We start from the raw sequence: 23,405 nt of genomic DNA on the forward strand, positions 1-23,405 counted from the left end.
CACTTAAGGGTGCTTTCGAACTGCTAGGTGGGCAGGAGCTGGGACCGAAAGACAGGAGCTCACCCTGCCGCGGGGATTCGAACCGCCGACCATTAAAAAGCATATATGGCTTTTTAATGAGCTGCATATGTAAAAATAATTTCAGGTTTTAGAGCGATTAGGGATGGGACTGTAAGATGTCCCTGCCTTTCCTCCATAATCATAAAGGTAAAGGACCCCTGATAGTTAAGTCCAGTCGCGGACGACTCTGGGGTTGCGGTGCTCATCTCACTCTATAGGCCGAGCAGCCGGCGTTTGTCTGCAGACAGTTTTTCCGGGTCACATGGCCAGCATGACTAAGTCACTTCTGGCGAAACCAGAGCAGCGCACGGAAATGCTGTTTACCTTCCCACCAGAAAGGTACCTATTTATCTACTTGCACTTGGATGTGATTTTGAACTGCTAGGTTGGCAGGAGCTGGGACCAAGCAACAGGAGCTCACCCCGGCGTGGGGATTCGAACCGCTGACCTTCCGATCGGCAAGCCCAAGGCTCAGTGGTTTACACCACAGCGCCACCTGCGTTCTCCATAATCATACTCTCACACAAACTTACTTGCAGTGCCAGACACATTTCCAGTCGCTTAGAACAGGATGGATTTTATCATCTTTGAGCTCCAAGTCAGGATCATCTTCCTCCTCCTCTTCTAGGATATCACTAGATGGAGGGGCCCATAACTGCAAATAATCTGTTGCAGTCAGCAGCCGGTTACCTGGAAGCAATGGATATTTAAGCAAAGTAGACAGCAATATTTGGCCTACATGCATTTTACCTTCTACTGCTTCTTCCAACATTTGTGAAGGGAAATATGGGGCTGGGGAATCGTGGAGGACAGAATTCTCCTCCACAAAGACTATTGCACTAACATAAGCATCTGCTTTTGTTACTGTTGGTATAATTATATTCAAGACAGTTCCATGTGCTAGGGCTGTTTGTGAGCTGACCCCGCCCCCCCAAAAAACACTTAAGAACTTAAATCGAGTCTGAAGAATAGAGAAGAGACACTCTTAAGAATATTAGGGTGATGGGCAGGGGAAGCATGGTTATGTTTTTTGCAGTCTTCAGATGAGAACTGGACCATGTGAAAAATGAACATAGGATTTTTAGCTGCAGTTTATTCATTTTCAGCTTTGTATTCTTGTTATAAAAAAGTGCACCTAGACATTCTGCTGTTGGCCCATAACCTAGGTTTAAGGTACCATTTAGCTCCTGGCTTTCATATCTCGGTTTCTAACACTAGAAAGTCCCAAAAGCTGCAACCTTTTTTCATAGGGGAATCACTTCATTTCCTGGATCAATCTGGCTGCTCTGTTCTAAACTTTTTTCCAGCTCTACAATATGGGCTTCAGGTGAAGCGACCAAAACTGTGCACAGTATTGCAAAGGCAGTCTTACTGTTGTTTTGTACAACAGCATTATGAGATTGGCAGTTTTATTTTCAACTGCTTTCCTAACGAACGGAATAACACACTAGAGGGAGGCAAAAGTACCTTGATAATATTAGAGGAAATCACAAAAGATTCCCCCTGAAGAAGATCCCTCACAGTAACATGCTGCAAAGCACATTAGGAAGTGGGAACTGACTTAATGTTGACTTCGTATTACCTTGAGGATCCCATGCTAGGTTGAAGGTCATAGAACTGAGGAAAAACTGCCCTGTCTTCAGCCATTGACACTTCAGTTGCTGCAGTGCAAACATTACAGAGTTAATTCTTAGGGGGCAAAAAACACACCACACAGGACAGGAGCAATCTTTTCTTCACATAGCTATAAAATGACATTTCATGGTTTGTTTGGTTTTTTTATAAAAAAAAAATTTGATGTGATTAAGCAGTTACTTTTGCTGTCAAACAGCATTCTTCAAGGGTGACAATTAAAACCAATAACACGCCCCAAATTATGCACTTTTCAAATAACAGATCACAGCCATGGCTGTGGCATAAACACAGGCAACAAATTTGCCTGCACTCCTGCTGTTCTGCATGAATAGCTGATTCATTAAAGAAGGGGAGGGAAGTTATTTTGTGTCCCATGCCTTCATTACAAAGAGCAAGATCTGCAACAGGGAGAGGGGTTCTTCTCATGTACAAAACAATATATTTCTTTAAAAAATAATCATAATCATAAATACATTCTATCTATTCAATGATGAGACATGTTAAGACCACCAAACAATGGAAATTAAACTTAATACATCCTTTACGGCACACGTAGGGAACCTCCTGTCTGCGGGTTAACCGTGCCCCCGGGGGGGGGGTGAGGTCCAATTTGGCCCATGGCGCCATTTTCTCCAACCATGCCCGTCGACTGACATTTCTAGGTGAAACTGCCAGAGACTATGACATGGTGGTAGAGAGAGGAAGGGCTGGGGAGGCTTGCCTGTCAGATCCAGGAGACGGAAGTGGAGGCTGCCCCCCCCCCAAATTCAGCCTGCCCTCAACCAGCCCTCACCTGCCTGCCTACCCCCTTCCTTCCTTGCAGCCAGCCCAGGGTGTTCCCCTGCCTGTCAGCTTCCTCCTCCTCCTTAGTCTCAACCATGGAGAGGCAAACTAAGGCCCAGGGGCTGGACCCAGCGCAATCGCCTTCTAAATCCGGCCCGCGGACAGTCCGGGAATCAGTGTGTTTTTACATAAGTAGAATGTGTGCTTTTATTTAAAATGCATCTCTGGGTTATTTGTGGGGCATAGGAATTTGTTCATTCCCCCCCCCCCATATAATCCGGCCCCCCACAAGGTCTGAGGAATAGTGGACCAGCCCCCTGATGAAAAAGTTTGCTGACCCCTGCAGCGTTTCCCTTACAGAACTCAGCAGAGATGTAGGTTAGGAGCAAAACTAGCATTCATTGGCTCTGACTCCACCACCTATGGTTGGCCTCCCTGTCTTCTGCTAACTGCTAGGAATGATGTTACCTGCTCCAAGATAAACAAAAAAATAATAATGTGGATTTTATATCACGTAATAAATACTTACACAATTTCTCTTATGAGAATTCACCCCAAGGGGCTCAAAAATGCACACGGCATTTCCATAAGAGGCTGCAATCTAGAACAGATTGAGTGAAGAAGTTAGTCTTTAAAAAAAAATAACAACTGTGAATATTTTACTATTTATAGATACCAATGCATTCATCAGAGTGTTATGTACAAGGACAGATTCAGGGGGAAAGTAAATTTATACGAACATCGCTTGGCTGTTGTACCAGACGCTAGATTTCAAGGGATATGCTACAATGAACCACATTCTGTTTATTCAAAAAGAAAGTAACTATTCTTTACATGTGTAATTTCCAGAATGACTGCCAGTAGCATATCATATCATAAAAGGCCAAATTGTGCTCAATTCATAAAGCAGAGTAATTTATTTAAGTGTTAATTAATTCATTAAAACAGATATGATTTGCCAACTAAAACTTCTTAAGGTTTTAATTCCTATATTTAAATTTATTTATTTATTTTAAAAAAGAACACTTTCCTGTCTCCCACCGCTCAAAAGTTCTAAAAACCAGGGGTTCCCAAACTGTGGTCTGTGGACCACCCAGAGTCTGCGAGCTACATTCAGGTGGTCTGTGGCATGTCTGTGAAGAACATTTTCAATTTGAATTCCATAGAATTCTTTGGAATTCAAATTGCAATGCAATCAAATAACATACAAGAAAAAATAAGCAATAAAGCTGCTGTTAAAAGCATCCAGCATCCAGCACAGTGAATTTAAAATTGCTACAAGAGGCAGAGAAAAATCATAAAGTGGTCTGCCAAGACCCTCAGCAGTTTTCAAGTGACCCATGGGCGGAAAGTTTGAGAACCAGTGCTCTGAAATCCTTACCCTTCCTTGCTGGGAGCACTCCACGCAGCTGACTTGTATGTTTCCATGCTTAGCACCAGGAATAATTTGCACACATTCAAAGTCATTTGCCAGGATAACAATATCGCATCCGGAGCCGTATGCCTAAAAAGAAATGTGTCAAAAAGGATTTCATTATTTTTCATTTTTCAATTACCGCGCTGTACACATGTGTATTTTCTTTTTTACCTGTTTCCAACCTCCCCACCCCAAATCATCACAGGAAGTAGAAACATCAACAATACTACTGTTTTAACACCGCCATTAATTTATGTTTCAGTATTGTAACCTGGTGCATGTATGTCAGTCTGCTGTACCCCAAAAGACCCACAGACTGATGGTACCTTAAAAGGCTAACAAATTAATTATGCCATTATGTAAGGAAGTCAATCTTAAATGTTGGAGGGGATGTACAAAGGAACAAATTTTCATATGTGGTCGTGTTGTGACATTATCAAATCCTATAAGCTTGATATACAACAAAACAATTGAAATGTCCCCTGTACTAGCGCTACTTGGGCTTAGGATCCCATCCGCTCACAATTATCCTAAAGATGACCTCTTAGCCTTTTTATGGATGGCTGTTTGTACGGAGATAGCTAGATGTTGGAAAACCGGTGATGGGCTGAACATTGATTCTTGGTATAACAGAGTATGGTCAATAGCATTGGCTGAGAAACTAACATGCCAGGTGAGAGCGGAAAAGAGCAAACACAATCCATATTCCTTTTATAACATATGGCAAATGTTTATTGAATACATACATTGTTCAGACTATGGCAGGAATCCACCCAGAACTCATGGGAAAATGTGGTGTGATCTCTCAGAGCAATCAAATGAAACTTTAACACATGGCATGATAAAAGTCTGTAATTTTATAGTTACTTGTTTACTGTTGTAACAATAGTTTTTTCAAAATTTATCTTCTGTACCATGAAAATAACTTAAAACAGTATTTTGAAAAATTAATTATGCCATTCACTAATCACCCTTCTTTGTGCAAAAAGAAACTCCAAACTCTATTTATTTAGGAAAAAATTATATACTGCTGTATCGTATATCATAGTGGTTTAAAAGGTAAAGGTACCCCTGACCATTAGGTCCAGTAGTGGATGACTCTGGGGTTGCAGCGCTCATCTCGCTCTATAGGCCGAGGGAGCCGGCGTTTGTCTGCAGACAGCTTCCGGGTCACGTGGCCAGCATGACTAAGCTGCTTCTGGCGAACCAGAGCAGCGCACAGAAACACCGTTTACCTTCCCGCCGGAGCGGTACCTATTTATCTACTTGCACTTGACATGCTTTTGAACTGCTAGGTGGGCAGAAGCTGGGACCGAACAATGGGAGCTCACCCCGTTAACAGTTAAAAGCAAGTTAAAAGCCAAAAGGAAACTTTAAAATGAACAGCAATAGACCGGGTGTGTGTGTGTTGTACTCTTAATTGCCTGCATAGGTCCGGCGGCGTTTAAAAGTTGGCACAGAAGGCGTCTGCTGAATCTCTTTTGGCAAGACCTTCCACAGACCTGGGCCAATGGCTCTGAAGGTTCAGTTTCTCCCCGTGCCTATGCATTACAAATTATAAACCTAAACACCAACTACTTCGCAAATTATTTTGGGTGATATTCAAATACTGGTTCCATCAGTGGAACTCCCCCTTCCTCACCAGATCCGCTCTGGCAAGTTGGAGGAACCCCCAGAACAGATTTAGCGAACACAAAGGGGGAGGAGAGGTGGAGAAGTTCCACTGCACAAGTGGAAATCCTTGTGCATAAAGGAACGAGTTTGCTGGACAGTGTCATTTGCATGTTATTATGATTAGAAACAGAACCGTCCTTTCTCTGCTGAGGATATTTTTCTTCCCATCTGCCAAACTATCGTTGCAGAGCTTCAGAAGGAATTGTACCCAACATTGCGCCTTGACATGCATATACTGGAATCTGGCTATTCTGCGATGAGGCACAAGAGGGGCATCTGGCGACAGACAGTCAACCCCCTCACCCTGAAGGAGCAACCATACAGCCCAGGGGTAGGAAACCTTTATAAGCCCAAGGGCCTCATTTCCCCATAGGCAACCTTCTGGGGGCCACATGGCAGTGGCAACTGTGGGTGGAGCCACAGTTGTGCCTCTTATCATTGTATAGTAGAAAATACTTAAGTGATAAAAAAGTCCGAGTTTTTATCAATTACCTTACATGCCACAAGTCTCTCCATTCTCCATCCAGGGGAATGAGAGGTGTGTTACATCAGGATGCATGCCAGCTGGGCAAAAACCCTCAGGGAGGGTGCAGAGCAGGGCCATTGAGGGGAATAAAAAAGGTAAAGGGACCCCTGACCATTAGGTCCAGTCGTGGCCGACTCTGGGGTTGCGGCGCTCATCTCGCTTTATTGGCCAAGGGAGCCGGCGTACAGCTTCCGGGTCATGTGGCCAGCATGACTAAGCCGCTTCTGGCACACGGAAACGCTGTTTACCTTCCCGCCAGAGCGGTACCTATTGATCTACTTGCACTTTGACGTGCTTTTGAACTGCTAGGTTGGCAGGAGCAGGGACTGAGCAATGGGAGCTACCCCATCACGGGGATTCGAACCGCCGACCTTCTGATCGGTAAGTCCTAGGCTCTGTGGTTTAACCCACAGTGCTACCCGCATCCCCCTTGAGAGGCATAGTCTACAGATAATGCTTGGAATTTCCAGACCCAAGTTCCAAATTTAAACACGGCCAAGTTCTAGTTTTGTGGTGCCCAACACCACAATCTGAGGATCTGCAGAGTCTGAACAGCATCACTTACAGCAGCTCTCCCTAACCTGGTGCCCTCCGGATGTTGTTGGACTCCAACTCCCATCAGCCTCTGCTAGCATGGCCAATGATTGGGTGATGCATTCAGTCTCTGGGTTTGAGGTCCCTCATCACTGATACTATGCCCAATGATATCTAGCTACAACTTACTTGCTCCTCTTTGCAGCCCCACCCCATAAATAAGCCACTGGTGAACATTTCGGGGGGGAAAGCTCCCCACCCATTCATGTGCAGTCGCTCATTTGAATGTAAAGCAATGCCGCACACTGGTGCGTATGCAAAAGTCTGGTTTGTACACATCCTACTGCCTCCATTTTCTCCGGAATTCCCTTGAGCAAGCAGCCGAATGAAAATATTGGACTTTTCCATGATGTTTCAAAATGTACTGAGAGAGAAGGAGAGAAGGTAATTTATCACCTGTGAATTAATAAAATATTTTATGGAGAGAGGAGCCCTGCTTCCACGATTCCCAAAGGTTTTCTGCTACAAAAACAGGATGATGGACTAGATGGTCTTCTCATGCATAACTTGGGTCTTATTAAACTACAGCATTGTTATTTTCAGTATATGAGAAAAGTCTGCTTCCACTGACGTTCTTCCACTACATGTTCTTTTCCAAGTTATTACGTACATTATCTTTAATATACCACTCACCTGCAGCGACCATATTTCTGGGTAAATCTCATTACAGTAAAGATGTTTCTAAAGAAAAGGTGATAAAAAAGAAATACCCTTTGCTACAAGCACCTAAGCTCCTGACCATCAGAGCTAAACAATGATATCCTTTCCCAGCTGCAATATCCTCTCTTTGGGAAGTTCAGAGAGTAAAAAGATAAACAAAAAGAACAAAATATCTTTGGGTCTAAAGAAAAGAAGAAGAACTGTTGTATGATGAATTGCTTTTATTTTTACTTTTTTTAAAATAGCCATAGATTTTGAGCACACTGCTTCACTGATGCCTGATATTAAAACAAGATGAACAAGTAGGTTAACACCCCTTTCAATTTTTTATCTCTCAAAGGCACTAGCAAAGGTGTTGCTAGATAGCCAGCACATCCCATCCTAATAATCATTAATCAACCTTGAAATTAAGCTCTTGCCTGGGGCACTCCATTTGAGGGGCAAAGCACCCCGCTGCTCCCCCAACAGTTAAGGAGAAGGGAGACCAGCACACAGTAGCCATAACAATACAATGCTGTTTCCAGCGTATTGACCAAGCTTCCTCAGACTCAGCCCTCTAGATGTTTTGAGACTACAGTTCCCATCATCCTGACCACTGTCCTGTTAACTAGGGATGATGGGAGTTGTAGTCCCAAAAACATCTGGAGGGCCAAGTTTGCCTATGCCTGGTATTGATCCAGGAGAACTGTATACTAAGATAACACAACAGTTCTGCCTTTGGAGCCAACAGCCTAGAGCTCTCAAAAAGAATAAAGATTGCAGAACTACCCTGCCGGAATGTCTAGGTGCACAAGGGCAACATTACCACTATTTCCACCTTGGGATGCAGCGCTCTATGGATTAAAAGCAGTGCAGCATTGTTGTTTCAATTTATAGACCACTTACCATCTGAATCAGAGTGGTTTGCAATGGATATAAATATATGTATGTGTGACAAACACACACACACACACAGCACAGCAGAATAAAAGCATGTCAAATAATTCACATAGCAAAATGCATACAAGTTATCCATAGAACTATTATAAAAATAAGTAAAATCAGAGATCACTGCAAGGCAGTGTAATATAACATTTCAGACAGCGCAACGTACACATAATCCTTCATCCCATCTCACTCAACAACCATTTCACACAATCATTCGCTACCTGAAACACTACCAACTACTCAGGCATAAACCACTCACACTCAACAATACAGTGGTACCTCGGGTTAAGAACTTTGCTTCAGGATGAGAACAGAAATCGTGCTCCGGCGGCACGGCAGCAGCAGGAGGCCCCATTAGCTAAAGTGGTGCTTCAGGTTAAGAACAGTTTCAGGTTAAGAACGGACCTCCAGAACGTTCTTAAGTACTTAACCCAAGAATTAAGTACTTAACCCAAGGTACCAGTGTACTGTTATGCGGTGCCTGCCACTGGAGCTTCCATTGTTGGGATGGAGACTGGGAGAGTGAATTGAGGCTCATAAGGCTTTGGCGTACCTCTGAGCAAGCAGCTCAGTGGGAGCTGTCCATGGTGCTGTAGGCTCATCCATCCTGCCTTGTGAGCTCCTTGCCAGGATAAAGAGAAAAATGCTTCTCACTTGTGCACAGGAAATCAAACTACAGGATCAGAATCTGTTCCACATGCATAAAGCTTTTTTACATGCCTTATTGTCCCTCTATGTAATTGATGGCTCCTGTGCAACTTCCTTTCACTCCTCCACTCTCGTGTTTCAGTTTTTGGAAACAGCTATGGTTAGCTTGACATATGCACTGGCACAATCAGGAAAAAGCCAGTTTGCAAACCTGGTTTGTAAACTATGGTTGGTGAAAACACACAATGCTCACCGTGGCTATCTTTGAAAGCGAAAGGGAAATTCAAATGCAACTCTCCGGTTTAACCATTGAGTTGATGCATACAGTTGATGAAAAGGGTAAGGAGGGGCACGATGGCACCGAGGTAAGGCGTGCTTATCAGAGCTCCACATATTCCCTTTCAATTACATGATGGGGGTTTGCTTTGCTAGCTTCTCCCCTCCTCTTTTGTTCTTTTAAAAATTCCTCTTATCGAAGGCAAGGTTGTTTTATGTGTTCCAGCGACCCCAGGAATTTGCACCATAGAATTTTGTGAAGCTAGCATCATAAATTTGTTTTAACGAAGGCTAACAGCCTTGCAGCCACCGCCCTGGTTTCCTGTCAGCTATATCTCCACATTTTAAAAACCTCTTTAAAAGCTTTTTTAAATGACTTTTAACCTTCAAAACCTTTTAATCTCTTAAAATCCTTTTTATTTCCTTTGATCCGCTATATTTTAAACAAACTGAATTGCACACAGTGTGTTTTCACTGTCAACGAGAGGAGAAGGTATCTCTACCAAGGTTTGCATACAGTTTTCTAGTATCTCAACAGGATCTTTTTCTGCCCTATCACATATCCTGTATATAAAAAGAGACAGCCAATACAGCAGCACCCTGCAGACATTGCTGGACTACAACTTCCACAATCCCTTCCACTATGCTGGCTGGTGCTGAGTAGAGATGGAGCCCAATAACCTCTGAAGGGCAATGCGTTAGCTACCCTTGATCTAGAGTGACCACACCTGGGACCTGGTCCATGTTGACTCATGCATTAGAAACCAATGATCGGGCTTTCTTAAAATACAAGACAAATGTTTGTTTCCCAGTATCCTGAATGTCTTGAGGACTGCGGTGCAGCAAACCAGGCTTGAAACCGCCCCCCCCACTTGCTTAGTCCTCCATGATGACCATAAATTACCTTCAAGCAACCAGGCTTTACATAAGAAGTTAAGATTGCAAGCAAATTGCACAAGCATGCGTAGGCACAAAGTCTATTAAAAATGCATGGACTAGTATTTTTTCCTGGAATTATTTGTGAGGCTGCAAAAAATTATAAGCATTCAGGAACATTGGCTTTTGCTTTTAAAATCATGCTAAAAAGCACTGTACCCTGTTAATATTCAATTACATCTTGGAGTGTTTTGGAAGGGTAGAAAGAAGGAAGCAAGCTTGAGATGGTTCCCAAAACACAGAAATGCTGAGGGGAAGCTGGGCAGAGTTTCCTGCAGCAATAAGGATAGCAGCGCATGAGTTCTGTAGATTTAAAGCCCTGACAAAAGCAAGGAGCATGAAGCAAGCTTAAGTACCACCCACACACAGAGTCTGCTCTGCTTTAGTCACTCTGCTACCTGCAAGAGAAAACTAGATGGGAGTTCGCAAGCTGCCAGAGGAGCTGGAATGACTTGCAGGATTCTCAAAATGTAAGAAAAACTGCACTTCTTTTTGCCAGAGCTTGCATTAAGATGAAGCCTGTTGGCCCGATCCAAGACAGTGACAAAGATCTAGTAGATTCAGTAGCCAGACCAAGATAAGCACAGGCAGAGAGAGAATCTTTCAATAAATAAAAGGGCTGAGAAGTGTTGCATCTTAAATAGCTCACAGGCATGTAATTTTCCACTTGCCAGAAGCAGGTAAGAACTGCCTTCAGGTAAGCTCCACAGGAACAAATCAGTCTGTGCTCTAGGAGCCAAGCTATGCACGTGAAGCACTACTAATGGCTGCATGTCCATCTTGGAAAAAACTGAAAGTGCCCAGCCAGTGTTTCTTAATTTATTTTTTGTTTATTTCATTTATAAAATTTCTATCCTGCCCTTCCTCTCAAAGGAGCACAGTGTTCTGAGAATCTATAAAGGCTCTGGGGTTGCGGCGCTCATCTCGCTTTATTGGCCGAGGGAGCCGGTGTACAGCTTCCAGGTCATGTGGCGAGCATGACTAAGCCGCTTCTGGCAAACCAGAGCAGCGCACAGAAACTCCATTTACCTTCCTGCCGGAGCGGTACCTATTTATCTACTTGCACTTTGACGTGCTTTCGAACTGCTAGGTTGGCAGGAGCAGGGACCAAGCAACGGGAGCTCACCCCGTCGTGGGGATTTGAACCGCCAACCTTCTAATCGGCAAGTCCTAGGCTCTATGGTTTAACCCACAGCGCCACCTGCGTCCCTCTGAGAATCTATAGTCTCCTTGTAAATATGCCCATAAGAGTGGCTAGCCTGCAGAAATGCTTACCAGTCTGTGAAGGCTCACATAGGAGGGACTGAGAGTTACATCCCTCTTTCAGCAGCCCCATGTCCTATTATGATGGACATGGAGGCCTCTTCTACCAGCACACTTGTTTTGTATGCTGGGCATGGAGGGGGCTTGCCTCTTCTGCCAGCAAACTTTGTTTCTATGTAGGGCACAGGAGAGAGACAGAATCATCCCATTCCTTCTCCACCAGCTGATTCACTTGCTGATATGCAGCTTCTGGTCATACTTCTGCTTCGACTATGGCTAGTAGGTTAGTGCTGAAATATGAGGCAGCTCTATGGACAAATTTAATGGTGGCTGGTTTCCAAGCCTGCCTATCTTATTTAAAGACTAATAGCCAACCTTTTGATCAAATGATACTCAATAAGAGAGTTCAAAAATTCAATACGCAGCACTCCGTGCCAATGGAAAGGGAACTCTTCCTAGCTCTCTGGCACTTCTGCCACTGTTATTTTATGTGGTGACTTCAAAATACCCTTGATCTCCCCACTCCATCTCCAAAAGCAAAACAAATATGCTGCCAGGAAAAACTGGGCATTAACTAAGTGACTTATCCAGGGGGTTATCTCCTCTGTTTGGATCCAGATTTTCCCAGGTTCACCCTCATGTCAAAAATAAGAAAATACTGCAAACCATGTCTGCAACCTCCAGCCCACGAAACACCCTCCCTGCTTTACCCTTTCCTTTAAAGGGGTGGGGGAGAGTGTTTGGAAGGGTTATGGTAGCAGCAATATCATCCCACCATGCAGCGCATCGAGACTGAGAAAGGTAGACCTTGGGAACTGGGGCTTTCTCAAGAGGTACAGTTGCCCACCCCACTCCCCATGTGAAGTAAGAGAAAGGGTGGGCCCTCTGTAGGTTCGACAAGGGAAGGAAACTCTGAGGAACTTCTCTGGCTCCAATATCCGTCCAGGGTCTTAACAAGCTCATATGTACTTGGAGGTAATCTTTTCAAAACCATGGAGGTTCATTTTTGGGTCCTACTTGGGTGAACATTCATGATGTATCAAGATGGTGCATCACAAATTAATGGTGCTTCTTTTTCCATAGGTGGAATACTTCTCTTGGTGGTGGGTAGCTAAAGGACATTCAGGGGTGTGGGTCATATTAAAGTCTCTCCCAAGGGTCTTTTTTAACATTCCTGGCCAGGAGTAAGGAGAGAAGCTGCATGTAAATGGAAGCCCTCCTCCAAACTTGGATAAACTGTGCATCCTGGACTCCTCCGCATTAGGGGAACGATCCAGGTGCAGGGTGCTTCAATCCCATTGATATCAAATAAATACAAATACAAACCTAAGTGTTTAAGATCCATTGAGTCCAACAATGTCACTGTGCTTTTCAACCATCATTTTCACAGCAGCATACAATGCACATTCCTAGCATAAGTTATCAACTAAAACTTCTGAAAGGAATTATTAATTCAGAACTGTGTAGCAAGATTACCTTCCCAAATGTCCAATGTAAGAAGACCATTTCACTCTGCTTACGAAACGCTATGTAAATCAGAGCTCAATGAGGAAGTGAGTTCCACAGGTCCAGGGCAACTGTAGAAAAGGTTGTGTTATACCTGGTATTCACAGAAACTGACTCTTGCAAGAGAGCCTCTTAGGATTACCTCAAATCTAGAGAGAGGGTTTGTGTCGGTGGAGTTACACCCCAACACTATAAAGCTGATGTTTTTTAGATACTTGTAACTGTATTTGGTGTGACTGGACATTACAAAGCACGGATGAAGTGGATTTGGGACACTTCCAGTAGAACTTCCACCTGCGACTGTAGCAAAGTGCTAAACCAGTCTGCAGTAGTTAGAAATTTTTAAGAACATGAAGTTATTTACCAAACTAACTACAGTGGTACCTCAGGTTAAGAACTTAATTCTTTCTGGAGGTCCATTCTTAACCTGAAACTGTTCTTAACCTGAGGTACCACTTTAGCTAATGGGGCCTCCTGCTGCCGCCGCGCCGCCGCTACATGATTTCTGTTCTCATCCTGAAGCAAAGTTCTTAACCCGAGGTAATATTTCTGGGTTAGTGGAGTCTGTAACCTGAAGTGTCTGTAACCTGAAGCATCTGTAACCTGTGGTACCATTGTATACATTGAATTAAGCAAAATCTATAGAATTCTGGAACATGAAAGTATACAAAATAGGGACAACTTAACAGCATGTTCTTTTTTATCCTGCATAACAGAACACTGCATTATTAAATTACACCAGCAACAGCATCATTTATGTTGGTTCATTATTCAAGAACACCCTGACTAACCAATTTCTAATGCAATGCACAATTGCACTTTCCAATTGTCTTTCCTTGCTATTAAATCACTTTCTTCAGACACTTTTCAGCACTGGAGCTGTCCAAAAAGGAATGTGTTTTTACAGAGGTAGCTGATTGTTGGCACAGGTCTGCCAAAAGTAATGCTAATTTAAAGGATTCATCTATCGCCTGTCCCCGACCCAACTTATATTCGGGATATTAATTTAAAAATAGGAATTCCATGATAGAAATATATTAAAAAGGGAGAACATTTAACAACACTTACAAAATTGTTGTGAACTGCCCTGAGATCTATGGCTGAAAGGCGCTATACAAACTTAATAAATAAAAAAATTAAAAATTAAAAATCAAGCTATATTCTCAATTAAATAAACAGCATTAAGTGTGTGACATCTAGCAAAAGGGTCTGGTGCATATGTAAAAATTCTAATTCTCTCAACTACTGTTAAGAGACTAGGAATATCCTCTAATTCACACAATATCCTTCAGTGTTAACCACAGTTTCATTATTTCTACACTAACATTAACTATGTGTAGCCAGGGTTTGAAGCTGGTTTTGCAAAACCATGTTAAAAGTAGCCACAATTTGCATTAATGTCAGAGCAGTTGTAATGCTATGCTATCTACAGTATAACACAGAAAAAGGAAGAGGGTGAATTGTTCAAGAGGGAAAAGAGGATGGGCCACACAAGTCTGTAAGACACTTCCGGTTTCTTCACCACAATTAAAAGCTTAGAAAACAGTGTGTCTGAACAGGAACACAAAGGCTAATGAAAGCCTGAAATCAGCCAGCTTGCTTTCACTGGTTGCAGATACATCATCATATTGTTCCTATATAAAACATATCCAAACCTATTAACATATAAAAAAGCAAATTAATACATTTTTAAGGCCACAGCGGCAAAAAGCCCTCTAAAATTCACAATACAGAAAGAGAAGGCAATGTAACAACAGTAAGTAGCTACATCAACTATTAAAAGTGTTGGACAGTAATTTTTTTTTAAAGTTGCTGCAAGCCAAATTTGCCTGCTAGGAGCATTCCATATTGGGGTGCCTTAAAGCCAAATATATTATAGCACTAGCTATGATACATTGCATTTCACGATCCCATACTCTCCCCCGTTCTGCCCTGCCCACTCTTCCAACCTTCTCCTCAATCTTTATCCACCTGATTAGTTTTTGACTGGCTCATCTTCAGACAAAGGTGTTGTGGCTGTCCTGATTTAGCTGTCCTGATATCCTAGCAGGGTATGGGGAGCCTTGGACCTGGAAGCTGAGTACTAAAGGACTCAGGAGACCAGAGTTCTACAGTCTGTGAATGATTTCCAATAAATTAAACTGTCTGCAGTACCTGGACACTTCAGTCTTTGAGTGACACCTTGTTGGCAAAGACTGCGTCAATGGTTTTGGAGCCTTTGGATGAAAGCTACAGAACCACCTGTTGCTTATAGGTGATGAAGTTGAGTTGGCAGGAGACTGAATCATCAGATGTACTTACTGCACAACCACTCCTATATCTTGCTATGTAATGCCAGGCAGGCTTATGTTACCTGCCCATAATAAACGGTGGAAAACCCAGAAGCACAGTTAATGTAAATCCAGTAATTTAATAACCTTATGAGCTTTGTAATGCACACATTGGCAATATTACATATTTTAGTGGTCATTTGTTTTGCACTATTTCCCATGCACGTGTTTGTTCTGCCAAATTCCGCAAGGACAGGGATGGGCCATAGCTCATAGAGTGCAGGTGTTGCATGCAACAGGTCTCAAGTTCAGTCCCTAAGCACTTCCAAGCATAGTTAAGAAAGACACCCACTTGAAACCCTGCCAGTCAGTGTAGACTATACTGAGCATGATGGTCCAACGGTCTGACTCAGTAAAAGGCAGCTTCCTTTGTCAATCACAAAAGGTAAAGGGTAAAGGGACCCCTGACCATTAGGTCCAGTCGTGGCCGATTCTGGGGTTGCGGTGCTCATCTCACTTTATTGGCTGAGGGAGCCGGCGTACAGCTTCCAGGTCATGTGGCTAGCGTGACTAAGCCGCTTCTGGCGAACCAGAGCAGTGCACGGAAACACCGTTTACCTTCCCGCCGGAGCAGTACCTATTTATCTACTTGCACTTTGATGTGCTTTCGAACTGCTAGATTGGCAGCAGCAGGGACCGAGCGACGGGAGCTCACCCTGTCTCGGGGATTCGAACTGCTGACCTTCTGATCAGCAAGCTCTAGGCTCTGTGGTTTAGACCACAGCGCCACCCGCGTCCCTAAAAGCTCTTTATTTCCAACAGGTTCAGACGTAATAATCCTGCTCTGATAAGCTGTGCTGCATTGACCTCAGAACAAGCTTGCTCAGCTTCAGTGAAACTATCTTCGTTTCTTAAACCAGATTCCCAATTCACATGGCACAGGAAACTGTGGTTTAAGAAACTAAGAGACCTTTGCTTAAGGCTTAAGCTGAGTGTGCCAAGGAAGCAGAGACACAAGGTGTCATTGCAAGGGCAGACAACTCATTCACAGGTTAATAAAACTTGGTTTATCAGACTGAGATCATTACATGTAAACCAGGACATTGTTTTGCAAATGGCTGGCAGAAACAATATTCCTGCAGTAGAATACATCTCAAGAGCCAAATACAGATTCACACAGAGACACTGGAAAAAGTGCAAAAAGCTTTGGTCAAAGTAACTATAGCTTCTTGTTCCTTGGCTAAACGGACAAAACATTAAAGAAAACTGCCCTGAGTAATTCCCAATATCTGTGAGAAAGAAAATTCCTATGGTTTCACTTAGCATTAGGGTGGCGTTCTAACGAAGAGGTGGGGAACCTCTGGACCTCCAGAGATTATTGGACTACAACTCCCACAATCCTTTACCATAAGCCATGCTGGCTGGGGTTTATGAAAACTGGGAGTTCAACAACATCAGGAAGGTCACTAGTGCCTCACTATGAATCTAAACAGGAACAAAGACAATCGCAGGGATGACGAAACTATTCCCAAAATGCTCATTTCTGTCAGGTTGCACAGGACAGAGATGGTGAAGGTTAAGGACTCCCCAGTAATGCACAGAGATGGAAGGTGGAAGCTGACTTGTTTTAAAAACAGTAACTGGCACAGCTTGCACCACCAATATGATGTCCAAACAACAGATGAATGATAGGCCTGGGAAGTCTAGCCATCTTAGGATCAGTTGCAGCATGACTGTTTGATGTTTTTAATACCCTCACAAAGTAGCATCATCATTCTGCTCACGCTACTGTTTAACGGAGGAATTAATATCCCTAAACTACCAGAGATCAGCATTCTACGGTGTTCTGCTGAAGGGGATGCTTGCTACCTTTGCAAAAATCCCACCCACTCCATTGCAGAGTCAGCAAGATCGACTGTCCTCAGTGGGATAGGAGGAATTCCAGGTCCGCAGCACAGAACTTGGGGCTGCCTGCAGCTACCTTTCCTCCACCTCTTTATTTGTATGGTAGTTCCAGCAGGGACCTAGCAAGCAAATCCCCAGGCTTACTGGGGAAGACATACACAAAGAACTCGACATCAGTAAGCCGATACTGACAAAGGAAATGCCCTGCGTGGAAGAATAAAATATGGGGCAAATGTCAAAACACCTCTCAGTAGAGATGAAGAGTTACTTAAGTTGTTTCACCTTCATCCAACTGCAGCCATGAAGCACTCCGATTCCACGCTTGTTGCTCTGACCTTGCAATTCCCCTCCTAAAATCCCTTCCAGGGCTTCCTGTCCACTCCCTGATTCCGTGCAATCTTCCTCATCTTTAACCACCCCCCTTGCAGGACATTCCTTATCTATCTTCACTTATTTCCCAACACATCCCTTCCAGTGACCTTTGCCCACACAGCTCTACCTGAAATGATTTCTTCTTGCTGCCCTTTAAGGATTGAACCACCACCATTGTATGATCACCTCAAAACAGTAACGTATTGAGAACTTTCCCAGGAGTCCCTTTACCTAATTTACCTAATTGTAACTCCAGGTTCTTTGTAAAGCATCATGTATATAGATGGGGCTGCACAGATTAACAATAATAATGAAGCCAGCAAAATTACTTTCAATAGCAGGATAGCGGAGACTGGGGCAGGTAAACATAGATATTACGAAAAGGTGAGGGTTGGTGCATTTGTTTTGTCTGGTTTAATAGGGAAGAGAGACAGGGATTGTGATAAAAGGGGGCAATTCCTTAATTATAAGGATCTCTATTTGCTGCAATCATTCATATGGTGACTGCCAATGTCTTGCCTCCTTTCTAATTGCTTGTAGACACAATATATAATTTAAACACTGAGAGTCTGATAGTTCAGACCACCAGAAAACTAAGTCTCTGTGGCATGAGATAGCTTACTGCATTCAAACAATAAAGCCACTCAACAAACAATGGCTATTTTTTAAAAAAGATCATTTTTAGGAGAATCACAGCAAAGAAAGACCTTGAGGCATTGTCATTTACAACCTGGGCTGGCATAGATTACAACACACACATCTAATACAATTATTTTACACTTTCCAATCATGATTTCAGCCCCCCCCCCCCCAGTTCCTTAAGCAGAGCATACATATAAGAAAACCAGCAATGCCAAGAATGATCTATGAAATCAATCCATCTCTCCTCTCCTTCAGCCTCGCGGTCTCTGGCCTGTGCTGTTAGCAAACTGGCATTAAAACAGTATCCCAAAGATCTGCAGTAAGAGTCTGTTCATTTTTATAACGATCAAAATTTGGAGAAAGCATTCAGACAAAAATGGCTACACAATATGCAGCCCACATATTATTAGATGAATTCCACTGTGATGAAAGAAATACTACGGAGTACGGTTTTTATGAAAGTCACAGGAAGCAGTGGCTGTGCAGTGTCCTTAGACGTCAGTAGAGCTGCATAGCAGCAGAAAAGAGAAAATACTCTGGAGAGAATACCTATACTTTCTTTTCTTGGGAGAATTGTTATTAAAAGGGCAAAACTGTGTGAAACCATTTCTGAATAGAAAGGTTTTTCAACAGGCCCCCAAAGTGTCTGAGAAATAGATGCTATAATCAGAATAATTTCGACAAAAATTACTTCAGGCTTGTATATGTCACAAAGATAAACATGCCCAGTCTCCTCTCCTCCAAACGCTAATTATTATTGTTGTTGTTTTTGCTGCTCAAAAACTCCTAAAAAGCAACGCTTTTTTTGCACAAGCTGTTAGGTGCAAGATCCCTCCCACTTTCATTTATTATTAGCAGAGGAAGTTATATTCCATTCAATTGCAAAGCTCATCCACAGCTAGCCCAGGAAACATTTGTCACAGCTAAGGTGTCTTCGGCCAGCTATGTGTTGCTTGACTACAGCTCCCATAATCCCTGATCGCCAGCCATGCTGGCTGGGGCTGATGGGAGTTGGAGTCCAGCAACACCTGAAGGGCCGCAGGTCTCCTATCCCTGATTTAAGCAGGCTGTTGCAACCACATAACTTTTCATTACAAGATGGACCAAGGTATTTTCAGCATTGTGCCATTTTCTCACTTAAAAGACTTGCATCAAGAAAGTCAGACTATGCGCATTGCCTCCACCGTTCTCTCCCGGGGTACTCTGGGGAAAAGAAATGTACCCTAAATCTTTACCACTCACCACCAGTGGGACTAAGGACATTATTACATCATAAACAAACGCAAGGGAGTGAAGAGATTATGCAGCTCAGCCTGGAAGGACAGCCAGGACTGACCAACAACACTCTTTATTTCCACAGGCCTTTACTTTAGAAGTTACAGCCCCTGCCTTCCCATGCCTAAAAAGACAGGCATCAACACCACTGGTGGGAAAGGAGAATATATTTTACAAACCCCCCACACCTTAAGACTGCCAAGTTTTCAAGCAGGCCTGTTAACAGCAGTCATGAAGCAGTTGCATGATTCAGTTGCTGATTTCTGCGGATCAATGCTCATGTAAAAGCAAGGGGGAAGGCCAGAGCGGTTTAGTGACCACTTGGCAATGCTGTCACCCCCTCCCAACACACACACACACACACCCCAACCATCCTATAATTCCCTCACCCTGTTGGGAAGCACCTGCCAGCTCCCTCACCTTGCCACTAAAGCCACAAATATATAATGCTGATTTAAAAAGGAAGTAAATAGGACACACACACACACACAGGTACACTATTTTAGTTAGCAAGGGCAGGTCATAGAATCCTAGAACCGTAGAGGCGGAAGGGAGCACGTGGGTCATCTAGCCCAACCCCCTGCAATGCAGGAACTTTCCGCCCAAATGTGGGGCTATAACCTATAACCCTGAATTTAAGAGTCTCATACTCTACCAGCTGGGCAATGCATGCCTCCCTGATCCGATACACACCTTAGATAAATATATAGATGCATCCATTATTATAGTATATAAATAGAGATTCGGTACTTCAGACACGTCACAGCCGTGGTTCCCAACATGTGCCCCATGCCCCACAGGAGGGCAATTTGATTTTTAAGGGGGGGGGGGATTCCAGAACGAGTTATTAACAGTGAATGGTCTTTTAGGCTTCCTCCACGTGAATGGGAGTGCACTTTTTGAATAATAAGAATTATATGTCACGGGGTGTGGGGGCATCAAGATTTTAGAGATGCTTAGGTGGGGCATAGCCAAAAAAAGGTTGGGAACCACTGCGTCAGAGGAATATCCGTGTTGGGTTGCATCCAACTAAGTCAGAGTGGATATGTTAGGTGTGCATTAATTTCAGTTGGCCTACTTTGGGTTGGACTAGCACAGAGTACCCCCCACAGGTATATTATACATTACAGTACAGTACAGTATAAAGATTCCAAACCTTTTGGGTCAAGGTCCAGCCGAATTTTGTGGACAAGTACGCAGACAGCGCAACAACATGACATGACATGACATTATAGTATATTATAGTATAAAGATTCAAAACCTTTTGGGACAAGGTCCAGCCGAATTTTGTGGACAAGTAGGCAGACAGCCTAACAACATGACATGACATTATATTGTAATATATTATAGTATATTCAAAACCTTTTGGGACAAGGTCCAGCCGAATTTTGCAGACAGGAAAATAATTTTATATAGCATATACAAGCACACAGACACACACACCAGGGCACGGAAACCAGACCAAAAATAGCCTTTTTTGGGGGGGGGGGGAGAGAATAGAAATTTTCAGTGCCCCACCCAGACCCCGAAGGCAGAAAGCCTCGCCAGGACGACGAGGGTGCCTTCTTCTTCTGCATCTCCTTTGGGTGCCACCCTCTCTCTCCTCGCCTTCCCTCCCTTGACCCTCCGCCTCAGGACGGATCCGTCCCTCACCGTGAACGGGGTGTCCTCGACGCTGCCCACCGAGTAGCAGTTGTCTCCCGGGTTGACGGCGCCGGTGAGCACCTGGTGCAGATGCATCGCTGCTGCTGCTGCTGCTGCGGCCTCCGGCGGCCGCCCGCCCAACCGGCAGGGATTCCCTCTCCCCTCCGCGAGGGCGAGCGCCGGGGATGCGCAGAGAGACCCGGATGGCTTCCGCTCCCCCCCCCCTCCTCCTCCTCCCTTCCCGCGCTGAGGGGGAAAAAAAGAAGAAGAAGGGGGAAGCTTCGCTCTCGCAACCAGGGCGCGCGCGGGCGGCGGGCGGGCGGGCGCGCGCTCAGCGGCAGCCGCGGTGGCGGTAGGCGGGCAGGTCAAAGAGAGTGATGGGACGGAAGCGGCGTGCGCATGCGTGGGAAGGGGAAAGATGCCGGCTGAGGGACCACCTCCGTCTGAGGGAGGGGCTCCGGACAGGTGAGTCCCGGGGGGGGGAGGGGGGACCTGCCAGGTAGGGAGACACGCTGTGGAAAGGGGGAAAGGGGAGCCGGGAGGGTGAGATTTAGCGCAGCAACAACAGGGATGGCCGCCTGAATTTGTTCCCTGAGGGCGCGGTCACACACCCGGCGTTTAAAGCGCGACGGTGCCGCTTTAAAACAGCCGCGGCTCTTTTTCCTCAAAGGGTTCTGGGAGTTGTAGTTCGTTGAGGGTGCTGGGAGTTGATAAGGAGACACACGCACACACATTTTCTCTTTTTTTAATGTATTATTATTATTATTATTATTATCAGTGCTTTTTTCTGGGGGGACGCATACCCCTAAACATTTTAATATATATATATATAAAATTTAAAGTCCAGTAGGACCTTAGAGACCAACGAAGTTTGTTCTTGGTACAGTGGACGCTCGGGTTGCGAACGTGATCAGTGCGGGATGCACGTTCGCAACCTGCAGCATTCACAACCTGCGTCTGCGCGCACGCAACTGCCAAAATCCGGAAGTAACCCATTCCAGTACTTTTGGATTTTGGCGGTCCGCAACCCAAAAAAACACAAGCTGAAGTGACTGTAACCCGATGTATGTATAAGCTTTCGTGTGCATGCTTTCAATAATTTTGCTCACACATTTTGTTCAGCTGTTAATAATTTTGCTCACACATTTTCTTTCTTGGTTGTGGGAATGGGTGAAAAGCTTGTCTGTGGTTTGGCTTTGGTAGGAAATAGTGACAAGAGGCTGGCTTTGTGTTGTGTATTGCAGCTGATATTCTTTCATATATATATGTATATATATATATATATATATATATATGGGTGGGAGGGTGTTCAGTTGAGTTGGGTAACTCTTTTAACAGCCAAGTCAGTTATGTAATAGCCGTAACCAATTTTTCAAAAAAACACCGTATACTGTTGGGGAAATCGATGGACAAGTGCAAACAAATAACAAACGTTGGGAACGGATGAAAACTTATATAGTAATCATCAGGCATGGTGCCATATAACAAACAACAACAACAACATAAAAATCTCCATTTAATATTACAGATTCAAGAAAAGGGAGATGACACATAAGGAAAGAAAAATAACAACTCAAGAGACTTTAAACAGGTCCTTTTAGACACAAACGGCGGAGATCGATCATGTTCTTGGATGTTGACAAAGGTCACCAAATCAAACCAAACAAATACAAACTTATTTCCATTTATTGTTTACAGCTACGTAAATTTTGCTATATTTTTGTAATTTTGTCAATCCTTTGTTGTTGTAAGTTCCCTTGAGTGTGGTTTAACTAAGGAATGGTGACATACAAGTAAATGTCGATGGTGTGGTGTGTTGCTGGCTCCCAGAGGGCACATTAGATTTGTAGACTACTTGAACACTTTTGCTTTTGTGATTAAATTAAAAACAATTTGAAGCCTGTATGTTTTCTTTCTTTCAAGCTCTGGAACAATCAAGCCCCAAGGAGAATAAACATTTATGGAATGGGTTTCTGGATGGCAGTAGCTGGCTTAAGGATAAAACAAAGGTTGGGTTTGTTTACAAAGGACTTTAAAATGTTAGCTTTTAAAGGTGAAGACTAGTGACCTCCAGACTTTGAGAATGATGAATCAAGTTTAAAATTACATGGTCAAGTCAGTGCCAGGGGGAGAATTGCCTAGGTGAGAAATAACTTTGCAACGCAGTACTGTATATGCAATTTATCATAACTTCAAAGTAAAGTTTTTGGATTTTGATTTGAGTTCTCAAAACCTTTTTTTTAAAAAAATAAGCAGCTAAAGTTCCTGTAGTCTAGGAATATCTTTCCAGCATGTCATCAGGAAAGGGATATTTTGGGAACAGTAATGTTAATTTTCCTAATACTTTGTTAATGAGTTTCTTCCTCTGAAGTCTATGGGAATTTCATCATAT

General features: G+C 43.6%; 1 protein-coding gene and 1 long non-coding RNA gene across 9 annotated transcripts in view; one reads left to right on the top strand and one right to left on the bottom strand.

Moving 5' to 3' along the window:
* Nucleotides 1-21,251, bottom strand: part of DMXL2 (Dmx like 2) — a 103,530-nt gene extending 82,279 nt beyond the window's left edge. For 4 of the 7 annotated variants that reach the window (XM_083411718.1, XM_083411715.1, XM_083411717.1 and 1 more), the window contains exons 1-5: nt 21,023-21,251; nt 3,860-3,982; nt 3,008-3,079; nt 1,643-1,721; nt 594-750 (exon numbers count right to left, since the gene is read on the bottom strand). In XM_083411718.1, the coding sequence (XP_083267844.1) occupies nt 594-750; nt 1,643-1,721; nt 3,008-3,079; nt 3,860-3,982; nt 21,023-21,109 (518 nt within the window). In that variant the 5' untranslated portion in view covers nt 21,110-21,251. The remainder of the gene's footprint in view (nt 1-593; nt 751-1,642; nt 1,722-3,007; nt 3,080-3,859; nt 3,983-21,022) is intronic. The other 3 variants (XM_083411719.1, XM_083411716.1, XM_083411714.1) reach the window with 1 other exon arrangement.
* LOC310663890 overlaps nt 1-22,916 on the top strand; it is a 31,876-nt gene extending 8,960 nt beyond the window's left edge. The window contains exons 2-3 of one of the 2 annotated variants that reach the window (XR_014504637.1): nt 5,758-5,900; nt 22,542-22,916. This is a non-coding gene — a long non-coding RNA (uncharacterized lncRNA). Of the gene's footprint in view, nt 1-5,757; nt 5,901-21,328; nt 21,479-22,541 lie in introns of those variants that run through there. The other variant, XR_014504638.1, reaches the window with a different exon arrangement.
* Nucleotides 22,917-23,405: the final 489 nt, after the last annotated feature.

The sequence above is a fragment of the Podarcis tiliguerta genome, assembly GCF_965153285.1.
Source record: "Podarcis tiliguerta genome assembly, chromosome: 14".
Lineage (NCBI taxonomy): Eukaryota > Metazoa > Chordata > Lepidosauria > Squamata > Lacertidae > Podarcis > Podarcis tiliguerta.